Here is a 22,484-nt window from a genome sequence, read left to right as displayed (position 1 = left end):
AGAGCTAGAAGAAAAAGAAGAGGAGAGAGAGGGCATCCTGGTCGAACACCTTGATAGAGAGAAAAGGAATTAGACAGAAGACCGTTTACTAAGATGGCCGAAGTAGGAGAGGAATATAGAAGAGAAACATAATTAATAAAAGTAGGTCAAAATCCAAACCAAGACAAAGTGGAAAAAATAAAAGGCCAGCTAACTCGATCAAAAGCCTTTTCTGCATCTAGAGAGATAGTGGCTAGCGGATATTTACAAGAAGTAGATTTGCTAAGTACATAAAAAAATAAGCAGGTGTTATCAGAACTATGTCTACCCTTTTTAAATCCACATTGTTCAGGACCAATCAAATGGTGCAATAAGGGTTCTAAACGAAGGGCTAGAATTTTTGCAAATATTTTATAGTCTACATTAATTAGGGAGATGGGCCTAAAATGTTTACATAATGTGTGGTCTTTATTGTCTTTGAGAATAAGGCATATGAGAGCATCCTAAAATGAGCCACTAGACGTTCGGGATGAAATAAAGAAGAGAAAAAGTTGATGTAGTTTGGGAAGAATAAGTTTGGAGAAATGTGAATACAATTCTATAGTAAAGCCATCAGGGCTTGGTGCTTTACCACATTTAATAATGCACATGGCATTTGAGACGTCTTGAAACTGAATATCATCATCTAAAGTTGTGAAATCTACATCGGAGTGAGAAGGAGGCGTAATTCAAGATAGAACATTATGAATATCACTTTGAGAAGTGGAGGATTCCGGGGTACAAAGATTCTAAAAAAATGGAGTAAATTCCTTAAAAATCTCTTCATTCTTATAAACCATATTATTGGAAGAGTTAAGAATAGACTCAATCTTAGTACGATCCTTTGTTACTTTGAGAAAATTCGCTAACAATTTCCCAGCCTTATTTTTTGACCACCATAATATATAGCGGAGGATCTAAGTAAAACTTAATTAGCATTTTCCATGGATAACTTATTAAAGGAGTATTTGGATTTTAGAAGCTCTTCTAAACAAGATTTAAAATTACCTTGTAGGTAAGATTTTTCTAAGTGCTTGATACGAGCTGTAAGTGATTTCAAATGAATAAAAGACTCTTTCGTTTTACGAGATACAAAGGAGATGATGAAATCTCAAGAGGCAGCTTCGAAAGTGTCCCAAAGAATTTGAGGAGAAATTGCTGGATTTTCCTTTTCCAAAAAGAAGGTGTTAGCAAAAGAATCATAGCTTTGACTGAAGTTCAGATCTAATAAGAGGGAATTATTAAATCTCCATCTTTTGGTCCCATGAACTGTTGGCAAAAGATCCAAATCTAGGTGACTGGTGCGTGATTTGAGATTAATATGGAGCCTATATTATAATTAGTAATGTGTTGCAAAAATGATTTGGAGAGGAACAGGTAGTCTAGGCGAGATTGGGAAAAGTGTACTGGTGAGAAAAATGTATTTTCTAAAAGTGTAGGGTTGCACAATCTCCAAGCATCTACTACAGCCCTGCTGAATAACAGAAGTAAATTGAGAGTGCTTGTGGGAAGGAATTCATTTTGATGTATAGTTTCGGTCAATGAAGGGATCAAAGACCATATTGCAATCCTCCCCCACTAGTAAATAGTCATCTTTTTAAGACATCAAAGTTGATAGGATGACAGGCCAAAAGGTGTGATCAGGGGAAGTGGGAGCATAAAGATTAAAAATTGTTAAGCGAATTTTATCGATTAATAAAGAAGTAGATAGCCATCTACCGGACGTATCAGTATCTTGAGTGATCACTTGTACATTCAACCTTTTATGACATTGGATGGCAAAACCATTACGTTTTTCATTACCAGGGGAAGAAAATACATGGCCAACCCAATGCCGTTTAAATTTAGATATTTCTATGTCTCGACTGAGTTTCTTGCAGAAAAGCAATATCACATTTGAAACGTGGAAGGTTCGTTAAAACTCTCGGACGTTTTATAGGAGTGCCCAAACCTTTAACATTCCATGAAATAAATCTTAACCACTTGGATGCTAATGACAAGGGTAACTTGTCATGCACTGCCCATTCATTTCAATGGAAATCTCATTATATGGGCTGGATCCCCTTAGCGTCCAAGGGGTTAAAGACATCTATAATATAATAGTATGAAATATATCCGAAGTAAAACAACAATAGTGGATGATATACATTAAAATCATGTATAGAATACAGTGGTTCTGGAAGAATATTTACAATAATTCAACAAGATTGAGTAATGTATAAAAAGCGACATGTGAAGAGAAATAGAAAAAAATAGGAGCGCAAAAATAAGAGTAAGCATAGAAAGAAGAAATATGGAAGAAGTACAAAAGAAGCTAAACTAATAGAATGATAGATATAGAATGTCAGTGAAAGATAGAGGAAAGAAAAGAGAGCGAAGGATAGGAAAGATAACACTGAGAGAGTAATGAAGAATACCAAACAATAAAGAAAAATATTGACATACCAGAAAAGACAGGGATGAAATGGGGGTGGTGACACCACATAAGGAAGACGGTACATCCGATCAGAGAAAACCCATGATGGACCAGGAGGGAGGGGTACACCAGCGACAGGAAGCGAACTAGGATGATCAAATGCGAAGACCGCACCTAATAAGAAAAAATACAAAAGAATGACAGTGAACGACCACAAACATAGTGAAAGTTTATCACAGACAATAAGAGTTATTCAACAATATCAAACAGCATAGTATATACGCTTAAAGCCTGTATATATCCATTTCTTCCTCCCTGCTACTTGCCAAGAACTGTTGTAACATCAAAGGATCATCAAAAGTGGTAGTCTTATTTTTATAAGTCACTTTAAACAGACAGGGGTGAAATAGACCAAAACGAGCAGTCAGGTTGCAAAGTGCCGTTCTCATGTCCAAAAACTTTTCCTCCTATCAGCGGTGTCTTGGGAGAAGAAAAGAGCGGAACCATGCCAAGAGATCCAACCTTTACGTTTAGCTGCTTAGATAACTTTCAGTAGATCAGTATATTCCAGAAAGTAGATGATAACTCCTCTCAGCTTGGACGGTGGAGATGAAGCACGTGGCTCACAGCCCAAAAGATGAGCTCTTTGAATGTTCAAGATTGGAGATGTCGGTAGATCAAGAATCTTTGAAAGACGAGAATGCAATAGGGCCTGGACCCTCCAACCCTTCTGCCAAACCATAAATAAGTAAATTGTTACGTCTGTTGCAATTTTCAAGATTTTCTATTTGCTTCTTGAGATGTAAAATTTCCAATTGCATAGGAGGAACCTGCATTGCTTGGAAGAAGTCTATCCGTTGTTCCTTTTGCGTAATTTTATTTTCCATGCATACCCATTTGTCTTCTATATTTTGGAGACGCCTATCGGTCTCTTCCATATTTGGCCTCAGTGCACGAATCTCCTCAAGGAGTAAATCCATGGAGCCAGGTGGAAGAGAAGTGACTGGTAAAAGAGGATCCTTTTTAACATATTTGCCAACCACAAGTGTAGAAGCATGCATTTTGGCAATAGATTTGGTGGATGCAATTGGAATATATTGATGAAGGTAACATAGTTCGGATAGAAAGAGGAACAGTATTGCAGTAATTGTGTTCCATGTCTGAGCGAAGAATGTTAAAGGGGTTATAATCTTCTAACGGCTCTGATGAGGAAGTGGTAGCAGATGTGTTGCGCAGATACTTCGTTCTCCCCATAAAAAATAATGTTGATTTCAGTTAGAGCTTTCAAGGAAAACAAAAACTGTAGGTCAGGAACAATAAATGGGCACACTTACTGCATTCTTACTAGCCTTTGTTTGAACGTTTGGTTAACACTAGCATAGTTGTGACAAATACCTCTAGCGGACTCTAAGAAGAGAGCAATCTTTACTGTAGGGTACAGCAATAAAGTAAAAGATATAATTATATTTGAGTTGACCAGGTGGTATCTACTTTCTTTAACTCGGTTGTAGCGTTCTAGTAATGCAGAATCAACGCAATAGACAGTGGATAAGTGGCACTTCATCTGTTAAAAGATACACATCATCTCCAATAATTAAGAGGATGGCATCAAAAATCATAAAATACCTGGAATTGATCTCACACTCATGAAGTTATCAAAATGTCATGACGTCATATTAGTATATGGCCACTGTAAAAAGAACTTCTGTCCTAACTTGCCATATTACAGCATCAGCGACTTCTATCTTCTTCTTGAAGTGCGATATGCAAGTATCAGGTGTTGGCATTGAAAAGCAAACATGTTAAAGAAAAAATCACTGTTGAAAACATCAACTGAAGAAAAAACTGTTGCTGTTGTCAATTCTGACAAAAAGAGTGAGTAGAGAGATCATTTACCACCTTCATTTAGAAAGAGGCACGGGGGGTGAGGGCGGATAAGGCGCCGCTACCTGACAGGAACAGCAGTTAGACAAAATGGCGGGTGCAAGTTCACACGAAGAAGCGCGTCTGCCACAAAAGGAATTACCTGCATCGCCAGGAGAAAAAGCCAGTCGTCCTTAACGCTGCAGGTGTTCATGGCTTTAATATCATTAACGGAGAGCCAAATGCGGTGTAGGTGCTGCTGGGAAGACCGCGACCCTCCAGTCCTGCCACAGAGCTCCGCGACCATCCTCAACGGTGCCTATGCCATCCCCCTGCTGACCACAAGTCCTGATTATGACAGATGTAAAGATCGTAAATTATAACAAAAATTTGAACATTTATTGAAATCAATTTGCGTCACTTCTCGTAAATTTTTAAGAAGGCAGAAGAGATAAAAGGTACAAAAAGTTTATCATAAGATCAACTATTATATCGAGCCATGTCGCTGTCTTAATTTCTAAAGCTGTTGAAAGTCCCAATTGGCCCCCACTCTTACTCCTAGCCAATTTTGTTCTTCTATATGACAGACGCATCCTGTTATTGCTACATCTTGATGTTCAGGAAGATGTACACGAAGAGTTCATAGGAGAGATATATCTGAGTATACAGGAGGGCATGGTGCCTACTGCCTCGGTAGACGCTCAAGGCAGTGTGGACAATTTTAACATAACCCTGTCTATGGGCAGGCAGGGACAATTGAGACTTTCATGCTTCAGATGAGGAAAGAATGGGCCTGGGGCACTACATGGTAAAACTAGACCCTGTTTCAGGATAAAGACTTCTTGGCATTATCTAGTCCTGGATGCACATCTGAACATGAAATGTGTACTGAATGGCTTCCTGGTCAATGACTACAGAAGACGGGGAGTTAGGAAGTTTTGGAGTTGGTAACATGGGAGCTACAGAATACTAGACTTGGACATCAGGTAAGAGTAGAACCTTTTTGGAACCAAAATATATGTTACCATTGCTACGTATGTGTCCTTCAAGGATATTACAGCCCTTTACAAAGGTTCAGTTTAAGAACAAGCATTGGAAATGCAATAGGGCTCGCATTAGGAAAGTTTGAGCTATTGGTGTTATAAATGAATTATTTTTATTTATGTGTTTTTTTTTAAATAGCTAAATTAATAGCTTTATCATTTACAATGCCAATAGTTATAACTTTCGCAAATGTGACACCTATAGCATTTGCAATGCAACATGTTTTGTATTTACGTGACTTAGATGTATTGATATTACAAATAACAATGGCTTTTAATTTTTTTAAATAATTAATACTTAATTATTTATTTAATTTGTAATGACAATAGCTTAAACTTTTGTAAATAACATTTGTGAAGATTATGTTCAGTGTTTTTTATTGTGACGAAAATCCAAGAACAGAAGTGAAATATTAACATCTTTTTGTGATTTGTAATAAAGCGTGAAAGCTTGAAAAATTGAAAGAACATATTTGAACCAGTGGTGCTGTGGTTGCGCTGAGTGGTGTGTGCATCGGTGTAGCTGTTTGGTGGGTGCATTGGTGGAGCTTAGTTGGAGCATCGGTGGAGCTGTATGGTGGGTGCCACGGCGGAGCTGTGTGGTGGGTGCCACGGCGGAGCTGTGTGGTGGGTGCCACGGCGGAGCTGTGTGGTGGGTGCCATGGCTGAGCTGTGTGGTGGGTGCATTGGTGGAGCTGTGTGGTGGGTGCATTGGTGGAGCTTAGTTGGAGCATCGGCAGAGCTGTGTGGTGGGTGCCTCGGCGGAGCTGTGTGGTGGGTGCCTCGGCGGAGCTGTGTGGTGGGTGCCTCGGCGGAGCTGTGTGGTGGGTGCCTCGGCAGAGCTGTGTGGTGGGTGCCTCGGCGGAGCTGTGTGGTGGGTGCCTCGGCGGAGCTGTGTGGTGGGTGCACCGGCGGAGCTGTGTGGTGGGTGCATCGGTGGAGCTGTGTCGGTGGAGCTGTGTGGTGGCTGCATCGCTGGAGCTGTGTGATGGGTGCATCGCTGGAGCTGTGTGGTGGGTGTATCGGTGGAGCTGTGTCGGTGGAGCTGTGTGGTGGGTGCATCAGTGGAGCTGTGTGGTGGGTGCATCGGTGGAGCTGTGTAGGTGGAGCTGTGTGGTGGGTGCATCGGTGGAGCTGTGTCGGTGGAGCTGTGTGGTGGGTGCATCGGTGGAGTTGGGTGGAGGGTGCATCGGTGGAGCTGTGTAGGTGGAGCTGTGTGGTGGGTGCATCGCTGGAGCTGTGTAGGTGGAGCTGTGTGGTGGGTGCACCGGTGGAGCTGTGCAGTGGGTGCATCGGTGGAGCTGTGTAGTTGGAGCTGTATGGTGGGTGCATCGGTGGAGCTGTGTGGTGGGTGCATCGGTGGAGCTGTGTAGGTGGAGCTGTGTGGAGGGTGCATCGGTGGAGCTGTGTGGTGGGTGCATCGGTGGAGCTGTGTGGTGGGTGCATCGGTGGAGCTGTGTAGTGGGTGCCTCGGTGGAGCTGTGTGGTGGGTGCCTCGGTGGAGCTGTGTGGTGGTTGCATCAGTGGAGCTGTGTGGTGGTTGCATCGGTGGAGCTGTGTGGTGGTTGCATCAGTGGAGCTGTGTAGGTGGAGCTGTGTGGTGGGTGCGTCAGTGGAGCTGTGTCGGTGGAGCTGTGTGGTGGGTGCATCGGTGGAGTTGGGTGGTGGGTGCATCAGTGGAGCTGTGTGGTGGATGCATCGGTGGATCTGTGTGGTGGATGCATCGGTGGAGCTGTGTGGTGGGTGCATCGGTGGAGCTGTGTGGTGGGTGCATCGGTGGAGTTGGGTGGTGGAGCTGTGTGGTGGGTGCATCGCTGGAGCTGTGTAGGTGGAGCTGTGTGGTGGGTGCACCGGTGGAGCTGTGTAGTGGGTGCATCGGTGGAGCTGTGTAGTTGGAGCTGTATGGTGGGTGCATCGGTGGAGCTGTGTGGTGGGTGCATCGGTGGAGCTGTGTAGGTGGAGCTGTGTGGAGGGTGCATCGGTGGAGCTGTGTGGTGGGTGCATCGGTGGAGCTGTGTGGTGGTTGCATCGGTGGAGCTGTGTGGTGGTTGCATTGGTGGAGCTGTGTAGGTGGAGCTGTGTGGTGGGTGCGTCGGTGGAGCTGTGTCGGTGGAGCTGTGTGGTGGGTGCATCGGTGGAGTTGGGTGGTGGGTGCATCGGTGGAGCTGTGTGGTGGATGCATCGGTGGATCTGTGTGGTGGATGCATCGGTGGAGCTGTGTGGTGGGTGCATCGGTGGAGCTGTGTGGTGGGTGCATCGGTGGAGCTGTGTAGGTGGAGCTGTGTGGTGGGTGCATCGCTGGAGCTGTGTAGGTGGAGCTGTGTGGTGGGTGCACCGGTGGAGCTGTGTAGTGGGTGCATCGGTGGAGCTGTGTAGTTGGAGCTGTATGGTGGGTGCATCGGTGGAGCTGTGTGGTGGGTGCATCGGTGGAGCTGTGTAGGTGGAGCTGTGTGGAGGGTGCATCGGTGGAGCTGTGTGGTGGGTGCATCGGCGGAGCTGTGTAGTGGGTGCATCTGTGGAGCTGTGTAGTGGGTGCCTCGGTAGAGCTGTGTGGTGGGTGCCTCGGTGGAGCTGTGTGGTGGGTGCATCGGTGGAGCTGTGTGGTGGGTGCATCGGTGGAGCTGTGTAGGTGGAGCTGTGTGGTGGGTGCGTCGGTGGAGCTGTGTCGGTGGAGCTGTGTGGTGGGTGCATCGGTGGAGTTGGGTGGTGGGTGCATCGGTGGAGCTGTGTGGTGGATGCATCGGTGGATCTGTGTGGTGGGTGCATCGGTGGAGCTGTGTGGTGGGTGCATCGGTGGAGCTGTGTGGTGGGTGCATCGGTGGAGTTGGGTGGTGGGTGCATCGGTGGAGCTGTGTGGTGGATGCATCGGTGGAGCTGTGTGGTGGATGCATCGGTGGAGCTGTGTGGTGGGTGCATCGGTGGAGCTGTGTGGTGGGTGCATCGGTGGAGCTGTGTGGTGGGTGCATCGGTGAAGCTTAGTGGATGCATTGGTGGAGCTGTGTTGTGGGTGCATTGGTGGAGCTTAGTTGGAGCATCGATGGAGCTGGGTGGTGGGTGCATCTGTGGAGCTTGGTGGTGGGTGCATCTGTGGAGCTGGGTGGTGGGTGCATCTGTGGAGGTGGGTGCATCGGTGGAGCTGTGTGGTGGGTGCATCGGTGGAGCTGTGTGGTGGGTGCATCGGTGGACCTGTGTGGTGGGTGCATCGGCGGAGCTGTGTGGTGGGTGCATCGGCGGAGCTGTGTGGTGGGTGCCTCGGCGAAGCTGTGTGGTAAGTGCCTCGGCGGAGCTGTGTGGTGGGTGCCTCGGCGGAACTGTGTGGTGGTTGCCTCGGCGGAGCTGTGTGGTGGGTGCATCGGTGGAGCTGTATGGTGGGTGCAACGGTGGAGCTGTATGGTGGGTGCAACGGTGGAGCTGTATGGTAGCTGTGTCGGTGGAGCTGTGTGGTGGCTGCATCGCTGGAGCTGTGTGATGGGTGCATCGCTGCAGCTGTGTAGGTGGAGCTGTGTGGTGGGTGCATCGGTGGAGCTGTGTGGTGGGTGCATCGGTGGAGCTGTGTGGTGGGTGCATCGGTGGAGCTGTGTCGGTGGAGCTGTGTGGTGGGTGCATCGGTGGAGCTGTGTCGGTGGAGCTGTGTGGTGGGTGCATCAGTGGAGCTGTGTGGTGGGTGCATCGATGGAGCTGTATAGGTGGAGCTGTGTGGTGGGTGCATCGGTGGAGCTGTGTGGTGGGTGCATCGGTGGAGCTGTGTGCATCGGTGGAGCTGTGTGGTGGGTGCATCGGTGGAGCTGTGTGGTGGGGGCATCTGTGGAGCTGTGTGGTTGGGGCATGTGTAGTGGGGGCATGTGTGGTGGGTGCATCGGTGGAGGTGTGTGGTGGGTGCATCGGTGGAGGTGTGTGCATCGGTGGAGGTGTGTGGGGGTGCATCGGTGGAGCTGTGTGGTGGGTGCATCGGTGGAGCTGTGAGGTGGGTGCATCGGTGGAGCTGTGTGGTGGGTGCATCTGTGGAGCTGTGTGGTGGGTGCCTCGGTGGAGCTGTGTGGTGGGTGCCTCGGTGGAGCTGTGTGGTGGGTGCCTCGGTGGAGCTGTGTGGTGGGTGCATCGGTGGAGCTGTGTGGTGGGTGCATCGGTGGAGCTGTGTGGTGGGTGCATCGGTGGAGCTGTGTAGGTGGAGTTGGGTGGTGGGTGCATCGGTGGAGCTGTGTCGGTGGAGCTGTGTGGTGGGTGCATCAGTGGAGCTGTGTGGTGGGTGCCTCGGTGGAGCTGTGTGGTGGGTGCCTTGGTGGAGCTGTGTAGGTGAAGCTGTGTGGTGGGAGCCTTAACGGAAATTACAACTCTCAAAACAAAAAAAATCTATCCTTTAACGATGCTGGATAAATTATGACAAGTGCTTGCTACTGTTCCAAAAGATACATGCAGAAAAATATGTAGGACGTTATTCTGGAAGGAAAACTAAATCACAGAAAAGAAAAGAGTACGAACCGTAAATGAGAGAGGTTTGTTTGTTAACGTCTGCATTGGGAGAAGGTTTTGTTAAACCTGTCGGTGTTTAATTAATACCGAAGCTACACTATATTTTAAGGAATGACGAATTTTAAAGGTCTGCTTAGAAAATGATAAGTAGCAGGGCAAAATAAATTGCAACAATGTGTGCAGAAAGGAAAGAAAATATATATGAATGTTGTCTGGGCACCCCAACAGCACATGGCAACATAACTGCGCCTTAGCTAGCTACTACACAGTGCACTCAGTACTTAAACCAAAACTCCGAAAAGCCCTCTTAAGAAGCATGGAATTCGTGGTCCTGGATACAGCATGCATTCCATGTTTCTTTTCAAGCAGAGCATAAACAGTTGTTGCAGCAAGGGGCGGGAAGATTAGGAGACGAAACTGAAAATACGGCCGGCAGGCAGTGAATAATTAGGAGGTGACAAATGACCTGGGACGGCTGCCTTTGATGTGGTAATGCGAGGCAGGCAGGCAGATGGCTGGTGGCATTGTGCACGCGCTTTTTAGGGCTTGCGCTTGCGCAATGACCTAAAAAGCACATGCACTCAAAGGAATCGCCAGTGGAATCGCCAGTGGTGGTTAAACACTGGATAAGCCCCCATAGAGCTTCCTGCTGTGTGCATGCGCACAGCAGGCGAGCCCTAAAAATAAATGTATAGCTATGTTTTTGTTCTACGCACCAGTGCTCAGAATCTCTAGGCTTAATGGTGAAACTGCTCTACTCATTGGTCTTTCTCCTTCTTTGTATGCTCTAATAAAGGTGATTCTTCACCCTGCTACACGTCTGGTAACCGGGTCCCTTTAATGTGACCATGCAACACCAGTTTTTAGGTCTCGCGACCTATCGATGTGCGCAAGCGCATCGAGCGGAGCGAGAATTCAAGTGGCGAAAACATCTTCAAACCAAAGGGCTTTCAGCCCCGCGGTTTTCATGCTGTTCACGTGAACCACGTGATAACATGCACGCGCATTCAGGGCCAGCCAGCCCAGCACATCAAAGGGCTTCTCCTCCCCTCTTTCAGTTTCCCGAAACGGCTTCTCCTCACCTAATTAGGGGAGGAGAAGCCCTTTGATGTGCTTCACACCAATGCGCCTCACAGTCATTCCTCTTGTTTGTATTTGCTTCGGCTGCCATTCTCAGACTCCACGATCTGCTCATGTGACATGGTTGCTCCACAAGACGCTTTACACATTACACTCATCTGCCTGAAGTGGGAGAGCATATGTCATAAGTACATATGTCCTCTTCTTTTGCCTCTGAGTTTTAAACAAGCAAAGCTGGTCCTTCTGTACTTGCAGTTTCACTTCTAATGTGTGTTGTTATTTATCATGATTTTTAGCTGAGGTGTATCACGCTCGTTCATGAGTTTGATCTTTTCATACTGTTAAATGTTTTCTAAGTTGTTTTTGATTGTCTTACCGCTGGAGGTCTCCCTGTGCTACATTTAGCCTCTGACACATGCAACGCCACTCAACCACGCAACGCCACGCAACAACGCAACGCCACTCAACAACGCAACGCCACTCAACCATGCAACGCCACTCAACCATGCAACGCCACTCACACATGCAACGCCACTCACACATGCAACGCCACTCACACATGCAACGCCACTCACACATGCAACGCCACTCACACATGCAACGCCACTCACACATGCAACGCCACTCACACATGCAACGCCACTCACACATGCAACGCCACTCACACATGCAACGCCACTCAACCACGCAACGCCACTCAACCACGCAACGCCACTCAACCACGCAACGCCACTCAACCACGCAACGCCACTCACACACGCATTGCCACTCACACACGCAACACCACTCACACACGCAACGCCACTCACACACGCAACGCCACTCACACACGCAACGCCACTCACACACGCAACGCCACTCACACAACGCCACTCACACACGCAACGCCACTCACGCAACGTCACTCACACACGCAACGCCACTCACACACGCAACGCCACTCACACACGCAACGCCACTCACACACGCAACGCCACTCACACACGCAACGCCACTCCCACACGCAACGCCACTCCCACACGCAACGCCACTCCCACACGCAACGCCACTCACACACACAACGCCACTCACACACGCAGCGCCACTCACACACACAGCACCACTCACACACACAGCACCACTCACACACGCAGCGCCACTCACACACGCAGCGCCACTCACACACGCAGCGCCACTTTTACCCACACAGCGCCACTTTTACCCACACAGCGCCACTTTTACCCACGCAAGCCCACTCTCACACACGCAACGCCACACTCACCCATGCAATGCCAATCACACACGCAACGCCACTCACACACGCAACGCCACTCACACACGCAACAACACTCACACATGCAACGCCACTCACCCATGCAACGCCACTCACCCACGCAACGACACTCACTCAAAGCCACTCACACCCACGCAGTGCCACTTTCACACACACTGTGCAGTGCACAATAGGTGTCGCAGTAGCAAAGTTGGAGATATTGGTTTTGTAAATGACAAAGCCCTTTATGTTTTTAACATGCAAAATAAAAATTAAAGGCATTGTTATTTGCAATTGTAATAGCTCCAACTTTCCTACTGCGAGACCTATTGGCAACGCCAGTGCTTGTTTAACTTTACACTGGGTATTCTTGGATTTTAGATCATTGTTTTTGTTGTCTGCATGGCTCTTGCACTTTTCTTGCCAGGATACTTACCTTTTTGCCAGTGGTACCAGGGTCATTAGAATACAAGGTGTCTTGAATTAGATAACCCTTATTTCCTTATGACTGAGTTCTTGTAATAAGTTTTTACTGCTGTTGCTTAACGGCTGTGGATAGTTACCCAGTGAAATTTGAACCATGCCTTCTTTTAATATATGTTTACAAAGCACTAAATATGAATTTATTCTTGAAAGCAATTCGAGGGATTTTGTAGTTTTTAGGCATCACTAGCCAAGCTTTTATTTGTATTTTGAATAGTGTTTTTATTTGTTTTGTATTCTATTTATTTGTATTGAATGTGTTGTTATATGTTTACTTGTATGTGTTTTGATTTCATTCATTGTAAGAGCTCTGTTTTCATAGGTTAGGGCTGTGCTATGGAAATAGTGAGAAAAAAAAACAAATAATTGAATAACAGGTTAAGGTCAATCGTAGAGGACTGACAAAAACGGTAGGTAATGGCAATTCCACATCTTGTGAACAATTAAGTATGTCCAACTATACATAATATGATGTTGCAAGACATCTTGAAGATCAGTGAGCTTATAAAGGCACTTGATTGACGCTTTTTTCCTCTCTCCAGCTACTGAAGATGGTAACTTGCATTAGATATTGTACATGCGCCTGTGTCCATTGAATTACAGCCAACTTTTTTTCCCAACAGGTAGCAGAGTAGACCATGAGGAAGAAGAAGATGATGATGATGATGGCTCTGGATCAAACAGTCCACCTCTCTCTTATCAAATGAAACCCCCACCCGAAGGCTGCTGCACCTTGGATGGTGAGTTTCTAGGTCTTTAACTGCAGACAGGTTTGGCTGTCTGTTGTCGAAAGACACCTTGTGGACCAAATCAAAAACTTACTGTGGGCTTTGAGAGACTCCATTGCTTATCCATTGGTGGGCTTTCTAGACACTTTCATTTACTTGCTTCTTATCCAATGCCTTCTTTCCTCCTCTTGTGTTTGTCCCTCTCCTGGATCATAGATTTTTTGCCATTCTTTTAACTGGATGACTTATATACTTCCACTGATTGCATGCAGGGAACTACTTTTATTCTTTTAATTTCAGCACTTCTTATGTGCTTTATCTTGCTCTCTCCCCCATGTGCATCTTCTCCCCTTGATTCCCCATCGCTACCACACTTTCCATGTTGCTCCTGTCCCCAGCTCATCCATTGCTTCCACATATATCTGATTTTTATTTTTTAAAACTCTACACCCCAAGATTTTTGTTACTCTCCCACTAACCATTAGAACTGCACTTCTCCGCCTTACCAAGCCACTACCTCGGCTGGTGGGATTAACTGTTCCATTATTGCTCCCAGATTCTTCCACCACTACACTCCCGCCCTTCCCAGGCCCCTCTGGCAACTTTGTGGTGTATATATCTTGTTGCACATGTTTTTTCTATGCTGTACAGCATCAGTAAGAAGCATTTTATTTTCTATTTTTTATACAACATCATCAAAAAGAATTGGGTAAGCCAATAGATCTGCATTAACAGACAAAATGGAGGACCTATTGACTGGGCTCATGCACATAACATGGTTTTAAAAATGGTGGTCAATCCACAAAGGATTTTAATGGCTCTAAGTAGACTACAGCACCCAAACAATTTGCAAAACATTGATGGGAAAAGTACATGCTGAAATAAATTAAGTAGAGTTGCAACTTAAAGGCATGAGTTTGTGCTACATGTTTATCAGAGCACTGGCTGACAACATGTCATGCCAAATAGTTTTTTTTCAAGCCAAAAAATGGGACCTTTTGAAAATGTAAGAATGATTGCAGATATATTTTCTGTCTTTATATAAGCACCAACCTTACTTCCACATAGACCTGCCGTACGTTGTGTATGATGGATGTTTTTTAGGCAGGGCTACCCAAAAAGTACTGCAGTGGGGTTGGGAAAAATGATTGAGGTAAAGGGCGCCAGTCCAAGTTCTGTATGAATACCATACTCATGTGAGGCGTTTTCAGAAAACCTACATGATGAAGAAAGTTATAACCTGCATCATGGCATTGTGTTACAATAATTATCATCTATTCGATTGTTTAATCAAAACAAACAAAAAAAGATGTAAAAAACAAACTCATCCTACCTTATATAAGCGTGTAGACTTTCTTGTTCAGCGACGATGAACCAAGTACTGGCTGGGACGGCTAGTACAGACCCTCCTCTGATGGCAAAGACAGCCTGCCAAAGTTAAGCAGATGGTGTGGAATTTTCAAATTCTCCAAGGCCCCCTTGATGGAGGTGTTTACTGCTCTTGCTGGCCAAATGAGTGGTGTACCGCCCAGTGCCTACTTTTTGCCACATACACCTGTTTTGGGGAGTGGAACAGGAGAGTATGTAGGTGCAGGCTAGAATATCTTATATGGACGTTACAGCGGAGGCCACTATTATGTGAATCACACCTGTGATAAGATAAAACCTTGGACACAGTGGGCTCCAGCACTTATCAGCACAGTTAGAGCACATAAAAACCTGCACACTACACACCTCCTTCATACATGTCACGGACATGAGAGAGGCCTCGGTCATCTATTGGGAGAACTGAAAAGACATTTTACAAGGGAACGCCTGGCAGCCAGTCTCCCCAAAGTATTACAAGATAATGGTCTGTGCCGTGACTAGGCATACGCTGCCACCAGCAGTCACTATGTAGCCTAGGTGAAGAGGGCTGTTGCCACTCCCAGTCAAAATGGAGTGCACTTTGGTGTCTCCTTCACTTCAAAGGCAAATTTTTTATGCTGTCAAAAATGTAGAGTTAATGGAACACTTCCAATGTGCTTTCAGGATTGTGATGTTCTCTGGGGGCAATACACACAGGGCTCTCCGGAAATTTGCAAGAGCAGGGTGGCACAGCTATACAAAGCTGTGCAGAGAACTTTCTCCACGAGAGCAGAAGTGTTAGTTTTTTAATGACCTCACCACGCATTATAGGGGCAAGATCATTCCAATTTAATGCTTACAACAGTGATACATAATTTTTTTTTTACCCAATATTATCTTCTCATCCTGTATTTGTTGTCACTGACGGATCTGGTTCCGTTGATTCTGGTCTTTGAGAAGAATGAGGACAGTGATGCCTTGCCTGTCAAGATTTGTGGTTGCCGCTTAGCCTGACATTGCCTGAGCAAATACAAAGACATTTCATCTTAACTACAGGGGTAGAGCAAGTATGGTATTGATTATGTTATCATTTGAACCTGGCCCATGTTCTAAATTCATGATAGTGTGTCAGATTGGACAACTCAGACACACCGCTAATCCCCGGTCTACCACTGATGCACATCAACATAAGGTGTACCCTGTAAATGTGCAAAGAGGATGAGGGATAACATTTCTGGTAATCTACTCTGTACAAAATGCCACACACAAGTCTGAAGTGTGTACAGAAAGTGACCAGAAGGTAAGACATAGCCCATGTTCTACAACAGCAGGACTCACTGGGAAATATCCACCTCTCAAAGAATTGTCAGAGCAGTCATTCATGAAATCTACTACAATGAGAATACAACACTGTTACAAGTCCTGGGCATTCCCTTATAAATCCAGTGCACAAAGAGGGGGATTATAATAAATCTAATTAAATATGTGCCTTAAAATTACTTGAAACATGGCACTGGGAACGCTGATGAGACAGAAACTTTCTTCCAGGACTAGTAAACTTACTTGTCAATTGGATGTAGATTCACACTCATTTAGTAGGACTGACGAAGTCAGTAACATGACCGGCCCATCCAAAAGGTCAGGTTAGGTATGATTGGAACAGCTGTTGTGTGCCTCCTAACGTTAATGCCAAAATGCTAGAAAGGCCCGAGAGTATGTTTTTTCTTTGTGGTTGCACAGATGTCCAGAAGCGCAAACTGTTATTTTGCATGGAGTGTAAACATGCTTATTCTATCCTTGGGTGGTAACGTTTTAAAGCAGTTTCTGTGATGCTCTCTGTCAAAGAGTGGGAGCAAGAGCAAGGGTTGGGTCATGCTTCTGCATTCACTGCCTTGTTCAATGGGGCAAAGGAGGAGGCAAGCGGCGGGCATCCTTGGAGCTGCAGAGCACCCATAGGGGGCGGGAGGGGGACATGCCAATCAAACAATGGAAACCAGATGAGAGCCACAGTGTGGCTGTTTTGCTTATTGGAAAAAAGGGAGAGCTACAGAATCTCATGTTTAGTCCATAATTGAGGAAGCAGTAGCTAAAGCATTGGCAGTCAAGCCTAAGGTTAAAACAAAGAAGTCCAAATCCTCTAAGGCCAAGGATAAATCCTTCTTCTGACACTTCATAACATTCAAAGTCAGATGGTCCAAGTAACTCATCTGGGAATTACAGGCACAAATTTCGGACCTTGTGAAGCGCATTTGGGGTATGAGGTACTGCCTACCAGCTGGAGGTGGAGGGTCTCTCCCCACAGTCTGCCAAATCACTTGTGCTGGCCTTGCTTCTTTATAAGACAATCAAGAAGTTGAGCTTCAGGCACCTGAAGAGGTAGATCAGTTCAATGTGCCCAGGTCTCTGCAGTAAACATATGCCCTGTCTGAGGGAGAAGTCCTTCTTCCAAATATCAAGGTGGATTAGACCCTGGCACCTCTGAGTGGCAGGATAGAGGTAAGCCCTGAGGATTGCTGCAGGCTCATGTGGTGGATCGCAAAGGTGGATAGTTCGATCAAGAAATCTTTTGCGGCCAGCTCTAGTTCTGCATATACATTGCAATTGCTGGTGAAGGACTTTGGTTGTCTGTTCTCTGCCATCCAGAAGAATGTGGATTGTTCGGATCTTATGCTACAGGTGGAGGTGGCTTGGTGAGCAAAAAAACAATGGATTTAGGCCCAGATCTCTGTACTGGGGTGAATGTATGACATTGTTGTAGGAAGGTGTATACCTGACTATGGTTACCCCAGATTTTTTTGCCTAGTGTTTAGCTGGTTTTCGACTTAGTTGGCCTGGGATCCTGCTAATCAGGGCCCCAGGCTATCTGCTCTCTCTGTAAAATGGACTCCATGTACTTTAGGGACATCTCCAATTGGGCATTGGGTCACCTTATGAGCCCCTGTACAGTGTACTATAGGTACCCTGGGCATAGGTGCATCCAAGGCCTACCAGGGGCTGCAGCATGTATTATGCCACCCCTGGCTGGCCACTCACATTGACACAACTGGCTGATCACTCAGCTGGGGCAAGGTTGTGTAATCACCCCTTGCTTAGATATAGTATTCCTATATCTACCCTTATATCTAGACACATATACACCTATAAGTCACTCCTATGGCAGGCCTTAACAATCCTGGAGGCAGAGTGCTTGGTTTTATGTGTGATGAGGCTCTAGCATGAGCTGAGCCTGTCTGCAGCTTTCGGAGCCATGTCCTTATAGCTGTTCTAGGATATAGCCATACCATATACTCTTAAGTGTATTATGAACCTCGCGGTTAAATGCTAACTCTGGTTTGGCTTTATCAAAACATGTCATGTAAGGTGTCATACGCTTTGGAATACTACCCCCTCGCCAGTTCTGGCGACGGGGGTAGCATTCCACCCTTCTAGAGGGAGAAGACATGTTGTTTTGCAGCGTGAATCTTTCTGGATTCACTATGCTGTGCATTATTCCGCGATCTGGTGGTTGGGTCCGGATTCGTAGTCTTTTTTTTTTTTGTAGCCCAGGTGGGCGTCGACGTCCCACCATTTGGTGCACCTTTGTGACGTCGGCACGCTTCCTGCGGAAGCTCCCACCCTTGGGCGCCATCTTCAGATTCTTTTTTCCGCCGTTGGGTCTGGATCGTCGCATGAAGCTCCGGAGAAGTTTCAGGAGAAAAGAAGGAAATACACCGAGTTTTTGAAAAAAAAGGACTGAGGGAAGTCGGAGAAGAAGACCTCCTAGAGCTAGAACGAAGAAAGAGGAGAAAACCTCGTGATACTCGACGGCCAAGGAGAAAGCGCGCGCAGGGGGCCCCCTGAGCGAGCACATGGACAACACCCCATTCAAGTTCTGCCGTAATTGCCACCACAAGTACGCGCAGAAGGACCAGCATCCGGTCTGCAACCTCTGCCTGCCGATCGACCACTCCAGCGAGGATTGCAACGCCTGTTCAATCTTCACGCCGAAGACTTTGAGAGTTCGTGAGAGACAGAGGGTGGCCCACCACACGTTGCAAGGGAAAGGGACCACGCCGACCCTCTACCAGCTGGGTGCCTCCTCCGACGAAGAGGAGAACATCGCCGAGGGACCAGATGGCTTCACGGTCATAGAGACCGATGTGAGACCTTCAAAAAAGGTAGGAGAGTCTACGACCCCGAAAACCCAGACAGGGCCGAGAAAGCCTGAGGGAGAACCCCGAAAAGCAGAGGCTAAGTCCTCGAAAGGAGCGCCGGCGACGAAAGTTTCGATGTCCGAAGCCGCATCCTCCGAAAGGCCCAGCGGATCCTTCGAAAAGGACTCCCAGATGTCAAAGACCAGCGAAAAGCAAAGGTCGTCGAGGCAGGCCCTCGAGAAGGGACCCTCGAGCGTGAAGACGCTCAGAATGGCCTCAACGTCGAAGGTACCGTCGAAGAGACCAGCCGAAAAGCTTGACGCCGAGCAAGCAGCAGAGATGGAGAAAAAGAGAAGAATGCTCGAGGCCGAAATGGAGAGTATGCTCCAGAGGAAGAGAGTCTTCGAGGAAACAATGAAGAACTACTTGATTCCCTCGAAGACCTACTCGATTCCCTCGAAGACCGCTGCGACCGCCGAAGAGGTAGAAGTGCAGGAGGACTTCGAGGCTGAGGAGCCGCCGAAAACTCCAAACCCCACAGATGAGGGAGAAGAGGAGGACTTCTACCGCTCGGAAGGAGATTACCTCCGCGAGAGCTACTACTCAGAATCCTCGGCGTCGCTAGAGGAAGAATGGCAGGCTCTCGAGGCCGATAACCCCGAGGAACCTGTGGAGACATACCCTTCGAGGCCTTCGCCGCCAACATCGGGGCTTACTATGAGGTCGTTAAGAAGGCTGCAGAAGTCTACAATGTGAAGTTGGAGGAGGAGCAGACAAAGGCTGACTTCCTGCTTGAAACTTTGCTCCCCTCGCAGACGAAAAGCAGCTTCCTGCCCATGCTGAAGAGCGTCACGGCCCAAGGGACTGAAGCCTTCAAGGAACCGGCCACATGCAGGTCAGTGACCCCGAGGACGGAGAAGAAATACAAGTTCTCCTCCGAGGACCCCCCTTATATCCAGGGCACCGTGGCAGCTGACTCTATAATCGCGGCAACGGCCAGAAGAAGGGCCAACGTGCCAACCACATCTGGGCCACCACCTGATAAGGAAAGCAGGAGGATGGACCTCACTGGAAGGAAAATTGAAAGAAATGCCGCTATGCATTGGAGGATGGCAAACTCCATGCACTCCTGAATAGACACCAATATCAGCACTGGGATGAGATGAGCCAGTTGCTGAAACACATGCCTGAGGAGTACAGGCAGAGGGCAGCCCACCTCGTGGAGGGGGGAAAGGACATAGCAAACACATGCCTGAAGACAGCCCTAGATGGAGCAGAAACATCTAGCAGGCTGATGGCCATAGGCATCACTGAGAGAAGGCAAGCCTGGCTCAGAATATCAGGCTTCAAGGCAGAAGTGCAAAATAACATTCTGAACACCCCCTTCAACGGGGAGACGCTGTTCGGGGCATCAGTAGATGACAAGCTGGCTCAGCTGAAGAAGGACAATGAGACAGCCAAATCGATGGGAGCCCTACAATTCAGGGGGATGCGGAGAGGCACCCCCACAAGGAGACCGAATGGTAGAGGGGGAAACCAGCAATCACATTCGCAACAGTCGCACCACCATGGTCAACAGAGTGACAACCAATGGCACCAGGGTCAACAGAGGCAGAATTGGAACTCCCAGAATAGGGGCCAGTCCTTTCGAGGGAGAGGAAACGGACAGGGCCAGAGACGGAGAGGTGGTGATCAACCCCCCCAAAAGTGACTCCATGAGGAAGGAGGCGCTCACCCACCCAAAGCCTCAGGGGGGAGAGCACCAACAGCTAAGGGGAGGCTCACACGGACACGGCTCAAGAGAACACACAACACAAGTAGGGGGAAGGTTGAGATTTTTTCTACACGAGTGGAGAAAAATAACCACAGACAAGTGGATATACAGCACGGATACTGCATAGAGTTGGAAAGATATCCACCAAGCAGAAAGCCAAAGAGAAGGGGTCACAGGGGCAAAGAACTGCAGTTGCTCCAAGAGGAAGCTCAAGAACTGCTCCTCAAAGAGGCCATAGAACAAGTCCCGCACAGAGAACGGAACAAGGGGGTGTACTCAAACTACTTCCTAGTACCAAAGGCGGACGAAAGCCTAAGACCCATCCTGGACCTACGGTTCCTGAACACCTACGTAAAAACTCAAAAGTTCAAGATGACTTCCCTGCAAGAGGTCATCCCACAAATAAGGCCCGGGGACTACTTGTCCACCATAGACCTAAAAGACGCATACCTGCACATCCCCATGAACAGGAAACACAAACACATGTTAAGATTCAAGGTGAACGAAGACCACTACCAGTTCACAACCCTGGCTTTCGGACTCAAGTCAGCGCCAAGGGTCTTTACCAAATGCCTCGCGGCAGTGGCCGCGCACCTACGAAGGAAGGGTATACATGTGTACCCCTACCTGGACGACTGGCTCGTGAAAGCAAGCTCTTACACGAGGTGCAAGGCTCACGCAGAGCAGGTCACAAGAACGCTCACGAACCTGGACTCCTCCATCCACTGGAGAAAGTGCTCCATGGACCCAGAACAAGTGAAAATCTTCCTGGGAGCCCTGATCAACACGGTCGAATGCAGAGTGACACCCAGCGAGAAGAGAACACTCAGCCTGCTGAGGGAAAAACGTCACTACCAGAAGGGGCAAGTTCTGACAGTGAGGACGGTGAGCAAGATCTTGGGGATGATGGCGTCATGCATCCACCTGGTCCCCAATGTTCGGCTAAAGATGAGACCACTACAGGAGTGGCTGCAACAGCAATGGTCACAAGCAGAAGGAAGTTGGGAAGATCTAGTGGTTGTTACGCACAATGTGCAGGAGGAGATGAAATGGTGGACGAAGGAGAATATAACGATGGGGAAACCTCTAACGCCACCGGACCCAACTGTAACAATCCCCACAGACGCATCCCAGAAAGGATGGGGTGCACACATGAACAGGCTCAGAGTGAGGGGTCTGTGGAACCCAGGAGATGCAGTCAAGCACATCAACTACCTGGAACTGAAAACGGTGTTGCTGGCCCTCAAGGCCTTCCAAAAGCACCTTTACAACAAAAGGGTGATGATACAGACAGACAATACCACAACGATGTTTTACATCAACAAGCAAGGGGGGACTCAGTCATTCCCCCTGTCGAGCTTGGCTCAAGAAATATGGAGATGGGCGATCCCACTCAGGATAGACCTGCTTGCCATACACCTGCCAGGGAAGGACAATGTGGAGGCGGATTGGCTCAGCAGGCAAGCGTCGGTGTCCCACGAATGGGAGCTGAACAGCCAGGAGACAGAGAAACTGTTCAGGAGGTGGGGCACACCAACAATAGACCTGTTTGCAACACGCCAGAATGCAAAATGCCAACACTTTGCATCGAGGGAACAGGAACCGATGTCCCATGGGAATGCCCTATGGATAAGCTGGTCAAAGAAATTTGCCTACGCTTTTCCACCGACGCCACTGATCCCCAGAGTCCTGAACAAGTGCAGGTCGAGCAACATGACTCTCATCCTGGTGGCTCCCCAATGGGCGAGGCAGACTTGGTACTCTCAGATTATGGAGATGTCGCAGGGCAGAGCACACAAGTTCCCAAAAAGAAGAGACCTTCTCTCCATGGAAGGGGGACAAGTTCTACACCCAGAACCAGAAAGCCTCAGCCTGTC

At 47.6% G+C, this 22,484-nt stretch overlaps 1 protein-coding gene across 1 annotated transcript in view; it reads left to right on the top strand.

The window, feature by feature from the left end:
• Nucleotides 1-22,484, top strand: part of GREB1 (growth regulating estrogen receptor binding 1) — a 612,299-nt gene that overhangs the window by 204,198 nt on the left and 385,617 nt on the right. Inside the window, exon 3 of the mRNA XM_086926326.1 lies at nt 13,249-13,365. Coding sequence (XP_086782452.1) covers nt 13,249-13,365 — 117 coding nt within the window. The remainder of the gene's footprint in view (nt 1-13,248; nt 13,366-22,484) is intronic.

The sequence above is a fragment of the Lissotriton vulgaris genome, chromosome 6, assembly GCF_964263255.1.
Source record: "Lissotriton vulgaris chromosome 6, aLisVul1.2, whole genome shotgun sequence".
NCBI lineage: Eukaryota > Metazoa > Chordata > Amphibia > Caudata > Salamandridae > Lissotriton > Lissotriton vulgaris.
The sequence above is the reverse complement of the archived record's forward strand: the minus strand, read 5'-3'. Positions and strand labels throughout refer to the sequence as shown.